General features: G+C 41.0%; 2 protein-coding genes across 2 annotated transcripts; both read right to left on the bottom strand.

Annotated features, from left to right (window-relative positions):
- Window positions 1-11,422: 11,422 nt before the first annotated feature.
- On the bottom strand, window positions 11,423-14,352 carry LOC109778294 (uncharacterized). The gene is made up of 5 exons (XM_020336850.3): window positions 13,804-14,352; window positions 13,511-13,699; window positions 13,351-13,416; window positions 13,188-13,253; window positions 11,423-13,092 (listed from the first exon to the last, which is right to left on the bottom strand). Exons 1-5 carry the CDS (start codon window positions 14,269-14,271, stop codon window positions 13,012-13,014), a joined length of 870 nt encoding a protein of 289 aa, XP_020192439.1. The 5' UTR covers window positions 14,272-14,352; the 3' UTR covers window positions 11,423-13,011.
- A 3,933-nt stretch (window positions 14,353-18,285) lies between these two features.
- On the bottom strand, window positions 18,286-22,932 carry LOC109778300 (adenine phosphoribosyltransferase 1). Its single transcript, XM_020336855.3, has 6 exons — window positions 22,634-22,932; window positions 21,583-21,693; window positions 21,358-21,450; window positions 21,098-21,247; window positions 19,342-19,400; window positions 18,286-18,598 (listed from the first exon to the last, which is right to left on the bottom strand). The coding sequence occupies exons 1-6, from the start codon at window positions 22,869-22,871 to the stop codon at window positions 18,536-18,538; spliced, it is 714 nt and encodes a 237-aa protein (XP_020192444.1). The 5' UTR covers window positions 22,872-22,932; the 3' UTR covers window positions 18,286-18,535.
- Between the last annotated feature and the right edge of the window lie 852 nt (window positions 22,933-23,784).

Raw genomic sequence — 23,784 nt, 5'->3', positions numbered from 1 at the left:
GCAATGAAAGAAGAGCTGACATCGATTGAGGAGAACAGAACTTGGGAACTAGTAGACTTGCCAAGTGGACACCGGCAGATTGGACTAAAGTGGGTGTACAAGATCAAAAGGGACCCAAGTGGGGAGATTGTCAAACACAAGGCGAGGATAGTTGCAAAAGAGTATGTGCAGCGGTAGGGCATTGATTTCGATGAAGTTTTTGCCCCTGTTGCCTGCCTTGAGTCTGTTCGATTGCTCATTGCACTTGTAGTCCAATTCAGTTGGAAGATTCACCAAATGATGTTAAATCTGCGTTCCGCAACGGGGATTTGAGTGAGGAGGTGTATGTCAGTCAACCCCCAGGCCACGAGATAGAAGGAAAGAGCAGCAAGGTCTATAGGCTGACAAAACCATTATATGGTCTTCGACAAGCTCCTGGGGCTTGGAACTCCAAGTTGGACTCAACCCTGCTAGAATTGGGGTTTGAGAAGTGCCCTTCTGAATCTGGTCTTTACAGGAAAAAGTAAAGGGATTCGGTTCTGATCGTTGGAGTATATGTGGACGATTTGGTTATAACCGGTGGCAGCAGCCAAGCTATTGTGGACTTTAAAAATCAAATGAAGTCGAAATTTAGCATGTCTGATCTGGAGCTGTTGTCTTAATATCTCGGCATTGAGGTGAAACAAGGAGAGGAAGGGATCACCCTCTGCCAATCTTGTTATGATGCCCGTATACTTGACATAATGGGGATGTCAAACTGCAAACCAACACAGACTCCAATGGAATCTAGGCTGAAACTAAGCAAAGAAAGTAAGACCGAGGAAGTTGATCCAACTGAATAACGAAGCGTGGTTGGAGGCTTGAGGTACCTGCTGCACACAAGGTCTGATCTTAACTTCTCTGTCGGCTATGTCAGCAGGTTTATGGAGAGACCTACCAGGGAACATATGACAGTAGTGAAACACATTCTTAGGTATGTGAAAGGGACTGTTAATCTTGGCTAGAGCTATAAATGGGTCACAAGCAAGAGAGTTGTTAGGATACTATGACAGTGATCATTGATAATCCCCAAGTGCAGGGAATCATCGTAGCAATTTCCAAAGGTGGAAGTGATAAGTATGGAGTGTCGAACCCACAAGGAGCTAAAGGTAAGATCAATATTCTCTCAAGCCCTATCTGCCACTGATACGACTCTACGTACACCGAACGTTTGCTTCCAACTAGAAACGAGAAATAAAACTATGTTATGGGTATGAAGAGGATAACTTTGCATGATATCCGAGAGCTAAAATATAAAAGTAGGTGTTGTTATCATAAACTTAGAATATATTACTAAATATTATAAATAGCGAGTGTGGAATAATGGTGGATCGTTGTGCGGAATTGTCCTAGGCAATTGTTAACAAGACCGGTAATCACTATTGCAGTTTCACATGAGGGAGAGGCATAAGCTAACATACTTTCTCTACTTGGATCATATGCACTTATGATTGAAACTCTAGCAAGCATCCGCAACTACTAAAGATCATTAAGGTAAAACCCAACCATAGCATTAAAGCATCAAGTCCTCTTTATTCACATACGCAACAATCCCTCTTACTCGGGTTTGTGTTTCAGTCACTCACCAACCCACTATAAGCGAATCATGAACGTATTGCAACACCCTACAGCGGGAATCCCTCACGCTTGCGCGACATGGAGGGCACCATAGGACAGCACCAAAATAAAACATACAACTAATACCAATCTAGATCATCAATCAACCCGAAGACAAAAGATATCTACTCAAAACATCATAGGATGGCAACACATCATTGGATCATAATATGTGTCATAAAGCACCATGTTCAAGTAGGGATTACAGCGGGGTGCGGGAGAGTGGACCGCGTAAAAGAGATGAGGATGGTGATGTTGATGAAGACGATCACCGCGGCGATGATTCCCCTCCCGGTGGCACTCCGGTGCCACCAAGAGAGAGGAGGAGAGGTTCTCCCCCTTGTGCTTCCTCCTCCATGGCCTCCACCCTCTGGTCCTTGGCCTTCATGATGATGATGGCCCCTCCGGGATACTCCTCCATGGCCACCGATGATGATGGCCCCCTCCGGCAGGGTGCCGGAGAGGGCCTAGATTGATTTCTCATGGCTACAGAGGCTTGCGGCGGCGGAACTTCCGATTTAGGTTTCTTTCTGGAAGTTTGGGTATATATAGAGGCGTTTTGCGTTGATTTCACGTCAGGGGGGTCTCCGGGCTGTCCACGAGGTAGGGGGGCGCGCTCCAGGGGGGTGGGCGCGCGCCCCACCCTCGTGGGCAGCCCGGGACTCTTCTGGCATGCTTCTGGTACTCCGTGGGCTTCTTCTGGTCCAAAAATGATCTCCGTCAAGTGGCACGTCAATTGGACTCCGTTTGGTTTTCCTTTTCTGCGATACTCTAAAACAAGGAGAAAACAGAAACTGGCACTGGGCTCTAGGTTAATAGGTTAGTCCCAAAAATCATATAAAAGTGTATAATAAAGCCCATTAAACATCCAAGATAGATAATATAACAGCATGAATACTTCATAAATTATAGATACGTTGAAGACGTATCAGCATCACCAAGCTTAATTCCTGCTCGTCCTCGAGTAGGTAAATGATAAAAGAAATAATTTATGAAGTGTGAACGCTAGCAGGTGCTTAAGTTTGATCAATGATAATTCCAATCACCTTTTCTAGCATCATTATATGTCATAACAGTAGCTCATCTCATAAAAAATTTCATGATCAAGTAACAAGCAATTCACATGTTAAAGTACAGATCGTAAACTTTCTTGAAAACTAACAAACAATATTCTCAGTCATCAAACAATTGCAATTCATCTTATTTTCAGGAAGAGTCGATGTCACAGCTTTGATTTAGCAAACTCCACATACTCAACTATCATTTAATCTTTCACAATTGCTAACACTCACGCGATATTAATGGGTTCAAAGTTTTAATCAGACACAGAGAAAGATAGGGGCTTATAAATTCGCCTCCCAACCTTTTACCTCAAGGGTAATGTCAACAATAATAGTTCATGATGCCTTACATCCAATTGGAGATATATATATATATATATATATATATATATATATATATATATATATATATATATATATATATATCAGAATATTTCCAACACCAGGTGCTTGCCAAAGGATAAAATGTAAAAAGGAAAGGTGAAAATCACCATGACTCTTGCATAAGGGTAGGAGATAAAAGTAAAAGATAGGCCCTTCGCAGAGGGAAGCAGAGGTTGCCATGTTCTTTCAGGGTTGGATGCACAAAATCTTAATGCGAAAGAACGTCACTTTATATTGCCACTTGTGATATGGACCTTTATTATGCAGTCTGTCGCTTTTATTTCTTCCACATCACAAGATCGTATAAAGCTTATTTCCTCCACACCAATCAATCATACATATTTAGAGAGCAGTTTTTATTGCTTGCACCGATGACAACTTACTTGAAGGATCTTACTCAATCCATAGGTAGATATGGTGGACTCTCATGGCAAAACTTGGTTTAAGGATATTTGGAAGCACAAGTAGTATCTCTACTTAGTGCAAAGAATTTGGCTAGCATGAGGGGGAAAGGCAAGCTCAACGTGTTGGGCGATCCATGACAATATACTTTATTTTAGATATAAGAAAACATAACCCATTACGTTGTCTTCCTTGTCCAACATCGACCTTTTAGCATGTCATATTTTAATGAGTGCTCACAATTACAAAAGATGTCCAAGATAGTATATTTATATGTGAAATCCCTCTTCCTTCAATATTCTTTCATGAATTGTTCAAGTGACCAATTCTACGTTTGCTAACTTTCAATAAGTTTACTACATATACTTATTATGTGTGAAGTCATTACTCCCCATGTTATAAGCATATGAAACATATATAGATTCAGATTTATGACATTCAATTTATTCAACCATTTACTCATAGGATATACGTGAAGCACATGAGTAAATGACAAACTACTCCAAAAGATACGAGTGAAGAACACTGAGTAGTCAAATAATTAACTAGCCATGGGAGGATTCTTTTTCATTCAATATTTCAGAACCAAAGATTTCATTCAAACAGCAAGTAAAATTGAAAATACGCTCCAAGCAAAACACATATCATGTGACGAATAAAAATATAGCTCCAAGTAAGGTATACCGATAGTTTTGAAGACGAAAGAGGGGATGCCTCCCGGGGCATCCCCAAGCTTAGGCGCTTGAGTCTTCCTTGAATATTACCTTGGGGTGCCTTGGGCATCCCCAAGCTTAGGGTCTTTCCACTCCTTATTCTCCTCATATCGATATCTCACCCAAAGCTTGAAAACTTCAATCACACAAAACTTAACCAAACTGAGATAGGTTCGTATGATAAAGAGTAAACCATTCACTTTGATACTGTTAAGGACAAGTTTCATAATTGTTCTCACACAATGTCTACTGTACCATATCATTTCTACAATTTATATTGAGAAATATAAGTCATAGAAACTAGAAAACAAGCAAACTATGCAATAAAAACAGAATCTGTCAGAAACAGAACAGTCTGTAATGATCTGAACATAAACCATACTTCTGCTACTCCAAAAATTATGAAATAAATTGTTGGACGTGAGGAATTTGTCTATTAATATTCTGCAAAAAGAATCAACTCAAAATCACTCTTCTGTAAAAAATGACATCTATTCTCGTCAGCACAAAGTTTCTGTTTTTTACAGCAAGATCACATTAACTTTCACCCAAGTCTTCCCAAAGGTCTTACTTGGCACTTTATTGAAAGAAAAGCTATAAAACATGATTACTAAAGTAGATTAATCATGTAGACACACAAAAACAGTAAGGGTAAATATTGGGTTGTCTCCCAACAAGCGCTTTTCTTTAATGCCTTTTAGCTAGGCATGATGATTTCAATGATGCTCACATAAAAGATAGGAATTGAAGCACAAGGAGAGAATCTTGAAGAATATGACTAGCACATTTAAATATAACCCACTTCCTATGCCTAGGGATTTTGTGAGCACACAATTTATAAGAACAACAATCAACTAGCATAGGAAGGCAAAACAAGTATAACTTCAAAACTTTAAGCACATAGAGAGGAAACTTGATATTATTGCAACTCCTACAAGCATGTATTCCTACCTCATAATAATTTTCAGTAGCATCATGGATGGCAACTTTTTTCTCATACTCAATTGGAACCTCTTCCGAAATAGTGGAATCATTACTAGCTAAAGTTGACACTCTTCCAAATCCACTTTCATAAATATCACACTAAGATTCAACACCCTCCAAAATAGTGGGATCACTAATTCCTAAAGTTGACACTCTTCCAAACCACTTTAAATGATAGTATTATTCATACTCCAAAAGATATAAGTGAAGTTCATGGAGCATTCTACAATTAATATAGACTAACCAATATCCAAGTTCAAAATGTATAAGTGAAGCACATGAAGCATTCTATAAAACCATACTCAAAAGATTTAAGTGAAGCACAAAGAGCAATTCTATAAGATCATACTTAAAAGATTTAAGTGAAGCACATGAAGTATTCTATAAATTGATGAAGGGACATCTCATACTAGCATGGTTCTTAAAGGAAAAACAAAAACACAAAGGACACAAATCATGTGAACAAAACAAAAACCGAGGTATACCGATATTTGTTGAAGAAGAAAGATGGGATGCCAACCGGGGCATCCCCAAGCTTATATGCTTGAGTATCCTTTGAAATATTTACTTGGGGTGCCTTGGGCATCCCCAAGCTTGAACTCTTGCCTCTCTTTATTCTTCTCATATTGATAGCTCCTCGACTTCGGGCACTTTATCCACACAAAACTTTAACAAAAACTTGTGAGATCCGTTAGTGTAATAAAGCAAATCACTACCTTTAGGTACTGTAATGAACTCATTATTTATTTATATTGGTGTTGAACCTACTGTATTCCAACTTCTCTATGGTTCATACCCCCCGATACTAGCCATAGATTCATCGAAATAAGCAAACAACACACGCAAAACAGAATCTGTTAAAAACAGAACAGTCTGTAGTAATCTGGAAGTTTGGTAAACTTCTGTAACTCCTAAAAATAATAACTAAATTTGACAATTTGAAAAATTTGTACAGAAGTAATTTGCAAAAAGTTTCAGACCCATTTGACTCCCCAGTAAAAAAATTAAATTCATGCACTATAGCCAAAGTTTCTGTTTTTGTTCTGCACATAGTAAACAAGCAATCTAATCATCCTACAACCAAAGCTTGGCACATTATTTTTATAATACAATGGATATATACAAGGGGATAATTATTTACAGAGAAACTTCCATGAAAAATTCTACATTGTTTCCGTGAGCATGAACACAAGTGCTCAAGGTCGACCCTCACTTCTTCAATGCATAACTTTCCAATCACTTCTCTTTTTGAAAAAACTTTTTAGGCATGAGAGGCAAGTAATACTTTTTTTTTGTATTTTCATTCTTTTAAATTTTTTTGTATGTTTCACCCACAACTAAACAGAAACAAAAACGAAAAACAAAACCTACTTAGTGAAGAAAGCAAACAAGCACACACGAGAATATCAACCCCACGCTATTGCTCCCCGGCAACGGCGCCAGAAAAGAGCTTGATAATCCCCAAGTGCAGGGAATCATCGTAGCAATTTCCAAAGGTGGAAGTGATAAGTATGGAGTGTCGAACCCACAAGGAGCTAAAGGTAAGATCAATATTCTCTCAAGCCCTATCTGCCACTGATACGACTCTACGTACACCGAACGTTTGCTTCCAACTAGAAACGAGAAATAAAACTACGTTGTGGGTATGAAGAGGATAACTTTGCATGATACCGGAGAGCTAAAATATAAAAGTAGGTGATGTTATCATAAACTTAGAATATATTACTAAATATTATAAATAGCGAGTGTGAAATAATGGTGGATCGGTGTGCGGAATTATCCTAGGCAATTGTTAACAAGACCGGTAATCACTATTGCAGTTTCACACGAGGGGAGAGGCATAAGCTAACATACTTTCTCTACTTGGATCATATGCACTTATGATTGGAACTCTAGCAAGCATCCGCAACTACTAAAGATCATTAAGGTAAAACCCAACCATAGCATTAAAGCATCAAGTCCTCTTTATTCCCATACGCAACAATCCCTCTTACTCGGGTTTGTGTTTCAGTCACTCACCAACCCACTATAAGAGAATCATGAACGTATTGCAACACCCTATAGCGGGAATCCCTCACGCTTGCGCGACACGGAGGGCACCATAGGACAGCACCAAAATAAAACATACAACTCATACCAATCTAGATCATCAATCAACCCAAAGACAAAAGATATCTATTCAAAACATCATAGGATGGCAACACATCATTGGATCATAATATGTGGCATAAAGCACCATGTTCAAGTAGGGATTACAGCGGGGTGCGGGAGAGTGGACCGCGTAAAAGAGATGAGGATGGTGATGATGATGGTGATGTTGATGAAGACGATCACCGCGGCGATGATTCCCCTCCCGATGGCACTCCGGTGCCACCAAGAGAGAGGAGGAGAGGTTCTCCCCCTTGTGCTTCCTCCTCCATGGCCTCCACCCTCTGGTCCTTGGCCTTCATGATGATGATGGCCCCTCCGGGATACTCCTCCATGGCCACCGGTGATGATGGCCCCCTTCGGCAGGGTGCCGGAGAGGGCCTAGATTGATTTCTCGTGGCTACAGAGGCTTGCGGCGGCGGAACTTCCGATCTAGGTTTCTTTGTGGAAGTTTGGGTATATGTAGAGGAGTTTTGCGTTGATTTCACGTCAGGGGGGTCTCCGGGCTGTCCACGAGGTAGGGGGGCGCGCCCCAGGGGGGTGGGCGAGCCCCCCACCCTCGTGGGCAGCCCGGGACTCTTTTGGCCTGCTTCTGGTACTCCGTGGGCTTCTTCTGGTCCAAAAATGATCTCCGTCAAGTGGCACGTCAATTGGACTCCGTTTAGTTTTCCTTTTCTGCGATACTCTAAAACAAGGAGAAAACATAAACTGGCACTGGGCTCTAGGTTAATAGGTTAGTCCCAAAAATCATATAAAAGTGTATAATAAAGCCCATTAAACATCCAAGATAGATAATATAATAGCATGAATACTTCGTAAATTATAGATACGTTGAAGACGTATCAATCATGCAGGCGATGTTGATGATCGCAAAAGTACCACTAGAGTGTTGTACTAATTTGGTCACTGCCCTGTGTCCTGGCCCTCACAAAAGCAGAAAATTGTGGCACAGTCTTCATGCGAAACAGAGTATGTGGCTACTGCCGCAGTAGCCTGTCAAGGGGTATGGTTGCCAAGGCTGATTGAGGAATTGTTGGGATGTGATGGTGACAAGTTCACAATCTGTATAGATAACCGGTCAGCAATTCAGTTATGCAAGAATCATGTGCTTCATGAGAGGAGCAAACACATTGATGTGTGTTATCATTTTGTCAGAAATTACGTTGAAGAGGGCAACATAGAAGTGGAGCATGTCAGAACTGATGAGCAGCATGCAGACATCCTGACAAGGCCATTGGCTAGGCTTCGTTTTGAGTCACTGAAAGGGAAGATCGGCATGCAGGAGGTGGGCTCAGGTCATCAACCTTAAGGAGGTGAAGTGGTGTGTTAATCTTACTGAACCTGAACCAGCCACGCTAGTGTTTTGTTTCCTGAACTTTCTGAATATAATGCCAGAGACACGTTGTGTTCGTGTTGCGGCTGAGTAGGGCTAGTATTTACTTTTCCTGTGAATTGTGTAATCGTTGGCCATGATCTCGTCTGTGGGATGGCATGGGTAAAATGGATCGAGGCCGGCTTGTTAGGATCAGAAGGATTAAAAGGAAGAAACAGAAAAGACGCAAACTTTACGCGTCGCAAAATCTTTGTCTTTGTGTTCATGTTCGCTCACTGAAACTCCACCGTGTGTGTGTGTCCACCGCGCGTGTGTGTTCCTGTGTTTGATCTAACAGGGCCATATTTTCATCAAAAAGAAAAGAGAGTGTTGTAATTACAAGAAGGGACTTACAGAACTCCGGAAGCCCCTACGCAAGTAAATTACACCGGTGGTGCTTCAACTTGGCGCAAACGATCACTTTAGTGTTAGAACTTACGTTAACTATGGTGACGTGCCACCGTATTTCCGGATACTCTGCCTACATCATGTGGGTACCACATGTCAGGGTTGAGGTTAGGGGGGATGGTGCATCCGAGGTTGTGCCGTATATTTGCAGCACCTAGAGCCATTTTATTGGGCTGCCCAAACAAAATCTATATCTATACCTAATATTAAAGGGGCTATTCCGTCTAAGTCCCACAAGCGTAGAATGACGGTTCCCAGAGGCGAAAAACAGGCGACGCGAGAGGGGTGGTTCCGGCGTGCCGTCACCGCCGGTCTCCCTCGCCTCCGGCGGCCTCTTGGCGTCGGGAGGTGGGGGAGACCGTCGTCGACCGCGCGGCCGTTGTAGATAGGGTTGTTAGGGTAGTTTCTCCAAGAATTGGTGCTCGAGCGGGGATGACGCCAATGAGGTGGAATAAACTCCTCCAGCCTACTCTCCGTCACGGTGGTGCTTCTCTGGCGACGCTGGGGGGCTTGGGGGCGGGGTATCACCGGGTCGGCGGTGTCGGTTGGCGGTGGCAGTGTACAGGAGTCTGCGGCATATGGATCGGTGATTCCAGATCCGTTCGTTGTAGGCTATCTGTGGCTGTGGTGATGTGGTGCGCGTGGTGGCTGGTGATGCTGCTCCTCGTCGGCGAAGGTCGATGGCTGTGGTGGATCCAAGGTGAGGGGAGCACGGGAATGTCCCCGGCCGATGCACCGGAACCCGACACTGGTTCCCGTCCACTGGGACGGGACCTATATGCGGCTCACAAAGCCTTTGTGGCCATGGTGTTCCTGCCCTTGCTTCTTGGCCGGCAACTCTCCTTTGCTCTGGCGACGACAAAGATTACGACGGTTCGTTGAAGGTTGAGGATGAACAAGGACCCAACGACTTTTATGTGATTTTGGTGTTTGTTTGGGTGCTCTTTGTGATATGGTGGGACAACTGTACTGGTTGTACCTATGATGTATGTTTGCGTCTTTGTACCCGTATTTGTACGAATCTTGCTTGTAGTTGAACGGAATACGAGTGCTTTTTCAATCAATCAAAAAAAATAAGGGGGCTATTGCTTCTTGTGGTACGTCATGGAAATTGCCCCTAAAGTTGCGAAATATTACCCACCAATGCCACATATAAGTGATAAAAAGCGTTTAACACAGTAGAGACCTCCTATATTGCGCTCTGCGCGCTGGGAGCAGATGCGGCTCACCCGTTTGAGCCGGCCCATGTCCACGCGGCCAGTTTTTTTATTTCGTTTTTTATTCTTTCTTTTTCTTTTCCATTTTTTCCTTTTTTTCTACTTTAAATAATTCGAGACTTCAAAAAAATTCCGGAAATTAATCTTTAATAAAACATAAAATGTTTGTGTATTCAACAAATATTTGTGATTTTAGAAAAAAATGTTTGCTTACTTAAAAAATGTTCGAAATTTTCAAAACAAATGTTTGGGAAATCAAAAAAAGTTCGTGTGTTAAAAAATATTAATGAAATTGAACAAAGTTTTGTCAATTCCAAAAAAGTTCATGAAAGGAAAATTTTCCTAAAAATTCAAAAACTATTGGTGACTTAGAAAATTGTTTATTCATTCATAAAATGTTCACTGGTTTAAAAAATGACCATGTATTTCAAAAAATGTTTGTTAAATCAAAAACATGTCCGTTAAATCAGAAAAATGTTCATGAATTTCAAAAATTGTTCCACCAATTTCCAAAACAATGTTCGTCCATTCTAGAAATGTTTGCCGATTCAAGAACATTGTTTTAAAATTTGGCAATTTTTGAAAAAATGTTTGCAAATAGCATAATATGTTCTTGATTTTAGAAAGTGTTCAAAAATTTGTCAAAATGTTCACGATTTCAAATATGTTCACGAGTTTAAAAAAATGTTGATGATTTCATGAATTTGAGAGTGGTACTGTATCCCGGTGATGTAGCAAAATGTGATCGTGGCCATTGGAGATGGTGTTTTTTTTTCCATTGCACCGCACGGGCCCTTTTGTTAGTTGTAGAAAAAATAGGATAGGGCTGCTGTTGAAAATCATTTTTTGCTCTCAAATGCCAAAAGAACAGATACTACCCTATTTTAGGGTTGCTATTGGAGATGCTCTTAGTTGCCGAGCTTGCTTAGTACTCCCTCCGTCTGGAAATACTTGTCATCAAAATGAATAAAAGGGGATGTATCTAGATGTATATTAGTTCTAGATACATTCCTTTTTATCCATTTTGATGACAACTATTTTCGGACGGAGGGAGTACTGAGTGGCGTGCCTTTGGTAGGGCTCACTTGCCTTGCTAGTACTGCGTTCAGGCTTCTGGCCTCGAAGCTGCTATGTAGCTTCGCCCACTTGTACCCCTGGCGCCCGATCCTATTTGGTGCTCGTTGCCCCACTTATAGGCGTTGGCACAAACCAGCGTACACCCCGTCCCTCCTTGGGCTCGGCCCATTAACATTTTTTTAACTTTTTGGGTCGCAAACATTTTGTCGCACGTGTAGTTTTGTGTTCAACATTTTGTCATGCGAGTTTTTTTGGGAAGAGAACCCAGCCGGTTTTATGAAGCTTCTGACGATTTTTCCCACCTTTCCTTTTAAGGTTTTCATGACGGTTTTATTTGGTTTTTTCTTTTCTTTTTCATTTTTTTAGATGCGTGAACTTTTTCTTTAATTCGTGAACTTTTTGAAAACATATTGTGAACATTTTTTCCTTAAATTCATGAACTTTTTCCATTTTTGTGTAACTTTTTCCCAAACCCGTGAGACAGGCGACCTTTTTCCAAATTTGTGAACTTTGTTTTCACATGCATGAACTTTTTTGAACTCGTTAATTTTTTCAAGGTCGTGAACTTTCTTTCAAATGCATGAACTTTTTCTGAATCCCGTGAACTTTTTTTTTTAAGCATGAATTTTTCAAGTTCTTGAACTTTTTTTCAAATTCATTAACTTTTTTTAATCCCATATAAAAAAATGAACTCATGAACTTTTTGAGTTCATGAATATTTTTTTGAAACCGTGATTATTTTGAATTTTCACAAACATTTTTTTTGAATTCCTGATTTTAAAAAAACTTGAAAAGTCAACAGTAAATGGTCAATAGTGGACCGGTCAACCTTGACCAGCGAGCCAGGAAAACCGGAGCGTCCTAATTGAAATGATCGCATCCTTGTGTGGCCGGCCTGAAATAAACCCTATTTTCAGAAGTTAGTTTGAGGATTTGTTAGGGCAAATGTTAAAATGGAGAGTGCATGATTTGTGCAGCATATCACATCCCTCTTAATAATACATTTTCTCTCGCATCTAAAACTTTATAATTAATGAATTCAGTTTATGTTGGAAATGTCAATGCAAATTCTAATGCACGTCAACAGTCAGCTACATGCATGGTTATTTTCTTCATAGTGGAAAGGGTAGAGAAAATGGAATTGAGAAATGTTTTTATGGTGATAGCTCATAGTATATCGCAAGACCGAAAGATTGTGTCCCCCAAAAATTATGAAGCTCATTCCAATGTGATTTTGCAGTTTCAGTCATTTATCTTAAAGTGTCAGGGTTTGAACTTTGCAAACCACAAGAGACTAGATCATTGAACAAATCATCACATGCCAACAAAAGAACTATATTTGGTCCAAAGAAAACAAATACAAATCTACAAGTTTTCAAGATCTTGCATTTCATGCTAATGTCAAGAAAATGGTAGTATTATCTTCAGTTTACTGATCCTCTAAAAGGGCCTCTTCACAAGTTTAAGTATGCTACTGCTGCGCCTATGATGATCTGTATAACAGCTTCCAAAACGACACATGGTAACACAGGTAGATTGAATGGTTAGTGGAGAACTCGTTTATCTCAAACACAAACTGCATTCCCCGCTCGAGACTGCCAAAATCATCTCTACATGTTCAGATCAAGCCCAATGTTCATCCCGTTGTACGCAATCGGCGCGTACATCCACATTTCATCAGAGCTGAGGACCTGGAAATTTAAGAGAGAGAAATTCGTCAGCCGCAATGTCCGCCATGGAACAATTTGTCTGATGTCGAACCGAACTAAATTGAGCAACTGCTCACCTTGATCTGAAGTTGCAGGAATTTGACATACTGGACTGCCTCTTCAAGCATGGTGCTCATATCTACCTGCAAGATCAATACAAAAACATTGTTGATTTAGCCATTGGATCTTAGCATTTTTATTCATGTAGGCTATCAGTAGCATGAATGTTCAGAAGCATACTTTGGTTCCATTGGGCACAAGGGTCTGCAGTGTCTTCAGCCTCTCGTTGATCCTTTCCCTCCTTTTCTGCTCAAGCAAAGAACAGAGAATTAGTACTTCACATTCAGTTGCAAAAGATAATTAGTACTTCAGATGCGAAAGAGATGATTATTTGCAGTACCCTTGCATAGAGGCTCTGGGGATCGGTTGCTGCCCCGCGTCCAGCCCGGGCCTTGCCTTTTGGAGTAACACCAGCATCTGCAGACTCTTGAGAAGCATTCGAGTCATTGTCAGAGGTGCAGCAGCTCGCTTCGGTTTGCTTGGCGTTCTTTGCTCGCTTCGGTGCAGCCTTCCTTGCGCATTTCCGACCCTGCAATTAATCAATTACAGTCAGTATCCACACTAACAGCATGAACATATCTTTCTAAAAGACATAGCCGGTGAACAGAATGATCAGTCATCCTCAGGACTTACTCTCGCTTGGCCATCGATTTCTTCTTCCACCGAGTGCTTCCTCTTGTTAGTAGCACTGACCGAGTCGAGACCCTCGCAGCTTGACTCGCCGTTCCGGTACAAATCATGGGAAATGCTAGGGATCATATTCAGAAACTCGGTTGCGCCTTGCTCCTGGACCAAGTTCAGGTCCTGTGGTGCGAGGGACGTGATGCCCAGGGCCTCACTTGAATCACCCAAATAGTAGCCCATGCATTCGGATGGAACAGCAAAGCTGCTAGCATTGCTGTCACTACATGCACTTGTATTAAGATCAGCGTCATAGTAGGATGGATGGGAAGCCTGATACCAAGGCAGATCCTGCTGGGCTTCATCACCATGGGAAGGGAAGGTGCCAAGCAGCTGCGCCATGATATCGGACTCCTCGCCCTGTGGCGGGAAGTCAAACATGGTCCAGCCAGCCTCCGAAATCAGTCCTCCAGCCTCCATTGAGATGTGAATTTGGGACTTGGGAGCCTTGGAGGCAAAGGGTGACCTGGGGAGTGTGGTTGGACGCACTTGCTGTTGAGAGGGGTGAAGACAAATGCACAGCAGTTCAGGTGCTTTTATACTGTTCAGAATTCTGAGAGGTTGCAGGGAACAACATCTGCAGAATAAAGAAAATGTGAGCATGAGTAAACAAAGGACAGTCAATGGGTGGCATGAAGTGTGTGGTGATAGGCTGGCGATTAGCAACAGCCATGGTAATGTTGTGGTGATGTGGAGAGCTGAAGACGACAACTTTAGAGAATTTCAACTGCTGGTTGGTGAGCAAGACAGTGACTTGTCCAAGATTACAGTTATGCGGCCTGTCTCCGAAGAAACCGCACAATGATTAGAGACATTTTACTAATCATTGGTCCATGATTCATCGAGGACAGGCAAAGGAAGTCTATGAGCTCTGAACCGGAATAGCAAGAGTTTACCTTGGAATAGAATAGAATAAGATCAAGACAACTATGTGCTCATGCTTTCTTTCTTGCAAAAATATGTGTACTGGTGTTGGTTAGAGATGGAATAAACAAAAGTAGGATATGCAAAGACATGCCTGCACGAACATGGTGAAAGGAATCTGAACATTCTTAAGAACTCAAAAGAGGATATATGAAAGCACATCTCTATGGATATCAAGGTCTTGATCTGCAAATAATTCTCACACCCTGTGCCCGCAGCAGCAGCAGCATTGATGTTCAACACTTACAAGATTTTGGAGGTTGGTATCCTGAAAGATTTACCACATTGACATTTTACACACGATAACCGACATCAATCTAGTTAAATTCTCTATCCTAAACTTACAAAGAAAAATAAGTTTCTGCCAACAGCACCAAACCAAAGAAATGCAGTGAAATACGGACCAGCAAAATGTACTGAAAAATGAACAGATCTGTATCATTCATTGTCATCAGTTGGTTTGTTCATTCTAACGTATCCGAAGGTCAACATGGTAACACTACAGCAACATTCCCAAAAAGCTGTGCAGAAACCTCAGTTAGATCTTAAATTCAGATTATGGCACGTTTTAACAATCAATGAGCATGTGCATCACCAGAATGGTTGCCACAATGTAGGTCTCCCTTTAAGGTGTCAAGTTTGCGCGACATCCGACATGGAGATCTGATCCTGCTATCCTCATGGGTAGGAAGTGATCTGCGTATATATCTAGTAATCAATAGCTGCACATGACTCAGATCCACCGCAATGCACAAATCAGCTGTACTTCTGTCATGTTCTGAAAAAAGATTGCCTGCCCCACTTTGGTAAACAAGAACAGCTAAGATGCTGGCAAGGAGAATGATTCAAAGGAAACAATACGAGGTTAGTTTATGGCCCATGATCCCTACCCTTTAGCTGTATCAAAGAAGCAAGGATGCCTCCGATGTTACGCGGCAAAATTGCATGCATATGCAATTATGCATTACAGAAGACCTAAACAGGCAAGCAGATATCATTAACAGAGTAGAATGAATAGCCTGACATGAGATCATTACTAAATATGCGGTTACATTTATTTTCTGCTTCCTAGAAGGTCAACTAATAGCATGGGAAAGCCAAATTGCTTGTGAGATTACTCCCTTTCGAATATCCTAAAAGACATTCTCTTGTTAGTGTTTCTTAGCTTTTAAATTATGCGCACAAACTGGCACGAATAAACTATGTTAGGAATAGTCTTCCCCTGCTACGATTTCTGTGAAGAACAATAGTTTTTTAAGAGCTTGAAAAGATAGCTAAACTTACAGATCTAAGAATATCTCTACATATTCCTTTTTCACTTCCTCAAAGTCATATCGTAATTTTAAGTTTCTGACATTATTATAAAATGGGAGGGTGTGTTTTATAAACAAATATTGTTTCTATAAATAGGAGTCGAATATTTTACAAAATATGTCAGTTAGTTTGTCTACCTGCTCATAATAAATATCTGAATAATGAATTATGGGGACAAATATTGTTTGTATAAATAGGAGTCAAATATTTTACAAAACATGTGAGTTAGTTTGTCTAATTGCTCATAGTAAATATCCGAGTAATGATTGTGGGGAGGCAGGAGCAATTTACCATGTCAACATTAAGTGATCACAATCGACAGGATTCTAAATCACTGAATATATTAGTACAAAATAAAGGCAGAAGTAAGAATATAAGAGTTGTGATATTTCTGTCATTTTCAGTTGACAAAAGTAATGCAATATTGTTTACGATTTCATTATTTGTGTTGATCGCACAAAAGTCAATATGATAGTTCACTAAGAAACCAAGATCCTCAATGTATTTTCGTAAGCTAATAGCAAGGGAAAAATTAGGGCACTAACCAGTAAAACTTGTTCACATTGCCATCTATAAACTACTCAAGCACAGATATTGTGCCATGACTGAACTATGTAGCTTCCAAAAGAATTAATGCATCGATACCACAACATCAGATACAATTTCCATTCAGCGTAAACATATTTAATGAGAAAACATTTTATCAAACCATATACATATGAAACTAAATTCAAAGGGAAAGCAACATGCATATAAACTTCAGACCTGTGGAGTTTTCACTAGTGTCCTACTGCTGCTAATAGCAACATACTGCTCGGTAATATTAGTTTCTATGTTAATGACAGAAGTATCTCTTGATCCATCCTCTATTTTAACTCAAATCGGAAAAGTAGCCATTTTTTGTCCAGTCAGCATGCTGAACTCCAAGAAAATATAAGAGAGAAAAAACATATATGAAGGGAGGTTACACAGGGATATATAGAAGCCCCAGTACCATCTAAGCAAAGATGTATCAGGACTTGACCAAATTATAGCAACCTAAAACGTATGCAGACACCAATGTCAAGAATATTTCTTTCTTCAGATATGAAGATTGATGGTAGTTACACTGCCCCTATCCCCAGAAACCACAAGGAAGAGTTTCGGCATTCATCAGTTAATGCCAGGCAAAAGAAGTCAAAGTAAACAGATGAAACTTTCAAAGAACATGAAACAAATTAGAAGACAGAGATTATACATAATAGCTCAATGTCAAAAGGTGATCATGAAACTATTCCTCGGATCCATAAAAAACTTGGAAGTCAAACAATACTCTGGCACCTTCGATTAGGACATCAGAGAAGGAAGCATCAGAATTAATTCACAAATTGTTGACTAAGGCTGCAAAAAACACACCCTAGTTCCAACTTTCAAAAGCATAGCTCGGTTAAGGCAATATTGCTCAGAAAGAAATGAAATTTCAACAGATGCAAAACTACTGAAATTTTTGTGTCCGTTAAAATTACCTTCTCACAGTTAGGTAGGACAGTTCAATTATACTATGATGGTAACCCAAAATTTTCAAACAAGAACAGAATTATAGTTGGCAAAGATTCAAGATCCTGATCGACCTGAGCAACTAATTTTTATTCAGAAGTGCAATTCTGTCTGGGGACTTTCCAGCCATATAGGTAGTTAAGATCAAGCAAATTTTGGTATGTGGCTCGGCTAGGGCTTCTGCCTTTTGATGATAGGCTTAGGTGAGTGGTCTGGGTATTTGGCCCAGCTAGCACCCCTTCATCATATGGATAAGAGTAGTGGCATATATTGCCAAGACGGCGGATTCAGGCATATTGTTGTAATACTTTGTAAGGTCCTCAAGAATAATCAATAAAGTGGCCGCATGCATCTCGCAGATGCAGAGGCTGGGGGTCATCCTCCTTTTCTAAAAAAAAAATATAACATGACCGACACAAAGATGGTAAAATGTACATTTGGGACTTTGGCTAGACACGTACCAAACTACAAAAGCATAACCATAACCCCAATATTATCAATGGTCATGGAAGAAACACATCCATGAGTATACTAACTACAGACACCAGAAAAATCTCAGATAAATGCAGATCTGCATACATCAACTAAAATGGGTAGTCATGACAAGCACCAACAAAGCACGAAAGTAAATGATGCTAGCAAGTAGCAAGAGAAACAAACTTCAGTACAGACCATCCTTCATTGACATGAATAATTTGCACTGTTTTTGACAGAAATAAGCCACGTATTACAGGGAACAACAACCAAGTCCGCATTCCCAAACAGTTACAGAAGGACAAATTTAAAGATGGAATTTTATTGAGCAGCTCCAGATAGGAACTAGCTAAGATTGTAACGGATATCTTTGCTGCTTCCAGTATAGTTCCAGCAGGGAAATATCATTGGAACAACTCAAGAGTCACAACTTGTTTCATACTGATTCGTCTGCCTGCACAAGGACAAAAACAGGCATGTCCCCCAACTTGTCCCGGCCCTGAAATACATGCCTTGGTTAGAGATACATGCAGAAGGGAAACATCATTGGAACAAAGCAAAATTCTCATGATAAGCAACTATAAGTCATATCTACTCCCTCCATCCCAAAATATAAGAATATAAGTGTCAAAAATGATCTTATATTTTGGGACGGAGGGAGTAGCTGGAACTCATAGATGATAATTATGAGTCATTAAGCTGCAAAATTCATGACTTTAGGCAGTTAATCAATTATTATTTCAAAAACTGCAGAAACGTTTAGTCTAAGTGTTTCGCTGGTGAACTTCTGGTCATAGCTTGCACATATTTCCTTCCTTGTAGCTAGCCTCAAGTCATAAGGTGCATGCTCAGTCAGTCAGTCTGCTTGTATCAATGACAGTGTGCATGAACTAGGCATCGTGTTATCTAACTGCACGAGGATAAAAGCAGATAGAGCTTTACTGGTGAAACTGTCTAATCCTAGTATATTTATTAGGTGGATAACAAGTGGTATAATCCTCGATAGAATCACATCAAAGTGAGGTTCATTTGTCCTTTATTCATGCAACTAATTCTCATAGTTGCATGTGTTAGCTACATTGGAAGCAAACCTCACAATTATTAGTTTCATCAAAAGCTAACCAATAAAAAAATACATGAATGGAAAATCCTAATAAGAGCATGACAATAATTCCAACAATCAAGTATGAACAATGTTTAGTTCACCTAAACAAGGAGACATGAATTGGAAGTAAAATGTACCTTCAACTCTGGCAGTTCAATAACACAGGCACACTCAACCACCTTTGCTCCAACACGTTCTACAATGTAGAAGGACATAATTAAGATAAATAAATCACCATATGATAAACAATAGGAAAGAAATGTAATAAGTTTGGGGTGCAAATGCGTAACCTTTAGGTTACCCTCTAACCCTCTTTAGTTCAAACAAATGAACTAGTTTTCCAAAAGTGATGTGAGCACCCTAAGGGTCACCAAATCACACCTCTAATATAAGCATAATTGGACTGCCTTCCTTTCAAAACTTGGAAGGTATGTTACCATTTGAAAGTGCATTCCACCCCAGTGGGTTTTGGTAATAAATGACAAGTCATTAAGGGGCTAATAATTTTCATGAGTGAAAGCTCAGATTTAGTCCCACGAAAGTGAAGTTTACCCATATTAGTGAATCCCCGAACGGGAAGTTAAAGACAGCAAAACCAAAAGGACATTAGTTTTCCCTAGGCTTAAGTGATCAAGCTTACATTGGGTGTATATATGTAAGTCGTACTATTAAGGGGGTTCCATGGAATGCTCATGAAATAGCTCAATGCACATTACTCGAACCTTGTCACCCAAAGAAAAAATTCTTATTTATATGCAAACCAAAAATCTATGCGAGCAAGAGTATTTGTGTTGGAGTCAGACAGACCGAACTTGTTTTCGTCAGGCCAATCCGAACCCCTCGGCCGAGAATGGACGTGTTTCTCCACAGAGAAGCCTTTGTCACTCCCTATGATGAGCAGCAAAAGTGTCCCAGGTGGAAACCGAAGTGTCTATCTGACCCAGACTGTCCGGTTCTGGATCGATTGACCAGTGTGAACATCTCGGCTGACCCTAGACATACCTGTGCTACCTTGAGAAGCCTTTGTGGCTACCAATATTGGGCATCCAGAGTGTCCAGGTGAGAAGCAGTTGCTCAGTTGTGCGTGGTAGCTGCCACGTCGGCCAAAGTGGTTGTTGGTTACTGAATCCAGAGTGCCAGATCCGAGTTGGACTGTCAAGTTTTTTGCAGAAAAATCCCAACGGCTAGATTTTTAGAAGGAACTATTTAAATACTTTTGGTACAAGCCATGGTTTTCGAGTGGCTCTGGGGTAGCAACTCGGAAAAAGTCGAGCCTGAAGTTGCGACTAGTCGTGACTCGCGACTCGAGTCGACACTAAGTTGAGTCAACATTTTTTTGCGACTCATCGACTAGTCGTGCGACTCAAAATCCATGGTACAAGCAACCAAGGTAACAAGATTTTCTTAAAATGTTGAACTGTTTCAAATAATTGTGGAATTAAAAGGTTCTGTAAAGCAAAGCTAGGTGGAATAAACTATACGAGCGAAAGAGTAAACCAACGAGCCTCTCTCTATATATTCCTCTCAAGGGAGCTCCATGTGTCTACCCGGTTTCCCATCAAAGTTCAACCATAGAATTTACAAACTTCTCGAGTCTACCATAGAATTTACAAACTGTAGATTTCAAATCTCAAACATATTTTTGGTCTTCCTCTCAAGGACTATCACTTATACTTTGAGAAAGGTGGGAGACCACTTGAGGATGAGGAACCAGGAAATTGGTTGGCAAAAAGTTCCATGTGGTTGGCAGCTATCTCAAGTTTGGGGTGGGGGTCACATATTTTGCAAGTTGCAAGTCAAATGAACCTTGATTAACAAAGTTTCCCATTTACACATTTAAGATATTTTCTAGACAGGAACAAAGCACGTTATGAACTGAATATAGAAGCTCACCAATAAGTTTGGCAGCGGCACAAAGGGTTCCTCCTGTGGCAATTAGATCATCCACAATAAGGACCCGGTCATTGGGCTGCACAGCTCCTACGTGCATTTCGATTTTGTCAGTGCCATATTCCAGAGAATATTCTTCCGATATCACCTCACCTAGTATAAATATGCAACATTATTAGCTAATGCATCCACTTCGAGACCTGAAGTGTGTCTGTCCAATAAAAGCAGCTGCTGCATATTAAGCACTGAAAGAACGAACATACCAGGTAATTTTTTTGGCTTCCTTATTGGAACAAACTTTGCACCTATGGCTAATGCAATGGGAGGACCAAAAATGAATCCTCTGGCTTCAACACCTGGTAATAATAGCAACAAATATGAGAAATTGACACCAGAGAAAATAAAAACCAAAATTTTATTTACAGTTTTGGCCTTTAAATAATAGGAACATTTAAGACAAAAAGGCATTCGGCTTAATTTCACATTACCAGCAACTACAGTGATGTCTTTGTCCTTGTACCGCTCGACAAAGAGGTCAGTGGTGTCACGGAATGCCTGCGGATCGAGAAGCAAGGTTGTGATGTCCTGAAACAAAATCCCTGCATGAAGAAAGACCAAGATACATGATTAAATAAAATAATTCTTATTCCTTACATGTAACAATATAGAGCACACATGATCCTTCTCTAAACATACACTTGCCATTTACCAACAGCTCAACACCACACAAACCAATAGTTCACATGTCGCCCATCATTACAGGAAAATCAGGGCGTGACCATACGCAAATTCCTACCGGCCAGAATCAATTCCATGCGCCACAATTCAAGTCCCTGTTCACTAGCCTATAAATGATAAGCAATTGTATAAATCTACCATTAAGAAATCTATGGTAGTCTCCTATTTGCTTAGCTTCCTACACAAGTTGTTACAGCTGCTCGCAAATGGCAATGGCAATTGACACATCCTGCTTGTAATGACTATTGGTTCACCATAAAAACACAGGAATTTCTTACTTCATTTACCACAGCAGCAATATGCTACAACACCAATTTACACTCCTTAGTTAATTCTAACCTAGGAGATGTATGGTCTATACACTTGTGAGCTGAAGTTTACCTTACCAAACTTTCGCGATTGTATTGATTAAAATATATGGCTGTCGTTTTGTTCGATGCCATGATTTCGGTAAGATTTTATTTTTTCCAGCACTAGCTCAGTTATTTCGCAACACCTTATACTGGTCATACTAAAATTTAGCGTGGTTTACATCTGCTGCACTTGGGCAAAATACACCAAACCGGCGTCCACCCGCTGCTACCCTGTGAAGTCTAAGAAATGATAACCACGGGTCAAAACCGCGTAAACCACAGGGACTAGCATAGCTTAGCCGACTTCCGCGACACACTAGGTAGCAACCCGCCGCCGCCACAGCCACTGGGCATCCACCAGATCGACCCACCCACCCGAGCTAGCAAGCGAACACCAAGGGGTTCTAGAGGGGGGGAGCGGGGAGAGGCATCGACGATGTGCGCTCACCTGGCTTGGGGAAGTTGGGGATGGCGCGGATGCTGGACGCGATCCGCTCCACGCGCCCGTCGGATGCCATCGCGACCGCCGCCGACCCTCGCCCGCGCCGAAGCCGCACGCCTCCGGGGGATCCGAACCGCAGCGCGACCGAGCCCGGTGAGCGCGCGCCGCCGGGGTGTGTCGGAGTCGGAGTCGGGGCCGGCGCGGTGGGGCAGTGCGGGGTGAGGAGGAAGCGAGAAGGGAGCATGCCTCTTTAACTAGCTGCGCCCTCGCCGCGAGCGCCGTCAATTATAACGGCGACAGCCCGGGGGAGAGGTCAACCGGAGCTGACACGTGGATCAGTGTTGAGGGCCGGTCCCACCCGTCATTGTGATTGCCGTTCGCTGCCATTGCGTCGGCGTTGTGTTTGGGTTTATTTAGATTCGCTCGCCGCCACGGGGTGGGCGGGCCCGAGAGAGGCGCGAGGTTCATGCGGCCTCCACCAACCGGGAACGGCTTCGATATGTTGGACTGCTGACTTGTGGGCCCGCCGCTGCCCAGACGAGACCGGTACGACGGCCTTTCTCTTGCCGTCTCGCGTAAAGAGATATATTTCTGGATTTTTCTTTTGTCTCAGAAAAATAATTCTGGAATTTTTTTTAGAGGATATTTCTGGATTTTTGTAAGAGGTAAATGCACCACTGGTGCTTAAATTTGCAATGAATTATCAGTTTACTGTATAAACCTATGGTGTACAGATATGAGATCTCACATTGGAATTATGGGGAAACTTGTGTGAGATCTCACATTGGATGAGATCTATGAGATCGTTTTTTTTTTAAATACATGTTCAAATGTTCTCAAATTTTTTGTAGACACTCATCAATGTTTGATATACAATCTCAAAAAATTTCATCTCCTAATTCAACTTACATCAATAGAAACAAAAAAGACAAATTCTAATGTGAATATTGTCAATCTTTGGTTGAATGGTACTTTGACACTATTCACGTTCGAATTTGTCTTTTTTGAATCTCTAAATGTACAACGAGTTTTGAGCTGGGTTTTTCGGAACTGTAGACATGGCCCACATGAATGTTGCCAAATAATTCCAGATTCTTTCGAAATGTCTAAATATGTTTTTTTTCTTTGGGGTCGATTTCATGATCTCACCTAAATGT

This window comes from Aegilops tauschii, chromosome 5 (assembly GCF_002575655.3).
Source record: "Aegilops tauschii subsp. strangulata cultivar AL8/78 chromosome 5, Aet v6.0, whole genome shotgun sequence".
Taxonomy (NCBI): Eukaryota; Viridiplantae; Streptophyta; class Magnoliopsida; order Poales; family Poaceae; genus Aegilops; species Aegilops tauschii.
The sequence above is the reverse complement of the archived record's forward strand: the minus strand, read 5'-3'. Positions and strand labels throughout refer to the sequence as shown.

What these genes read in the sequence shown, in the direction of transcription:
- LOC109778294 (XM_020336850.3), bottom strand. Translation starts at nt 14,271, where the DNA reads ATGGAGGCTGGAGGACTGATTTCGGAGGCTGGCTGGACCATGTTTGAC. An exon ending in CCCAGAGCCTCTATGCAAGG is followed by an intron (nt 13,417 to 13,510) that starts GTACTGCAAATA and finishes TTGCTTGAGCAG; the next exon opens with AAAAGGAGGGAAAGGATCAA. An exon ending in TTGTGCCCAATGGAACCAAA is followed by an intron (nt 13,254 to 13,350) that starts GTATGCTTCTGA and finishes TTGATCTTGCAG; the next exon opens with GTAGATATGAGCACCATGCT.
- LOC109778300 (XM_020336855.3), bottom strand. Translation starts at nt 22,871, where the DNA reads ATGCTCCCTTCTCGCTTCCTCCTCACCCCGCACTGCCCCACCGCGCCG. An exon ending in AGACATCACTGTAGTTGCTG is followed by an intron (nt 21,451 to 21,582) that starts GTAATGTGAAAT and finishes TATTATTACCAG; the next exon opens with GTGTTGAAGCCAGAGGATTC. An exon ending in GAAGCCAAAAAAATTACCTG is followed by an intron (nt 21,248 to 21,357) that starts GTATGTTCGTTC and finishes TATTTATACTAG; the next exon opens with GTGAGGTGATATCGGAAGAA.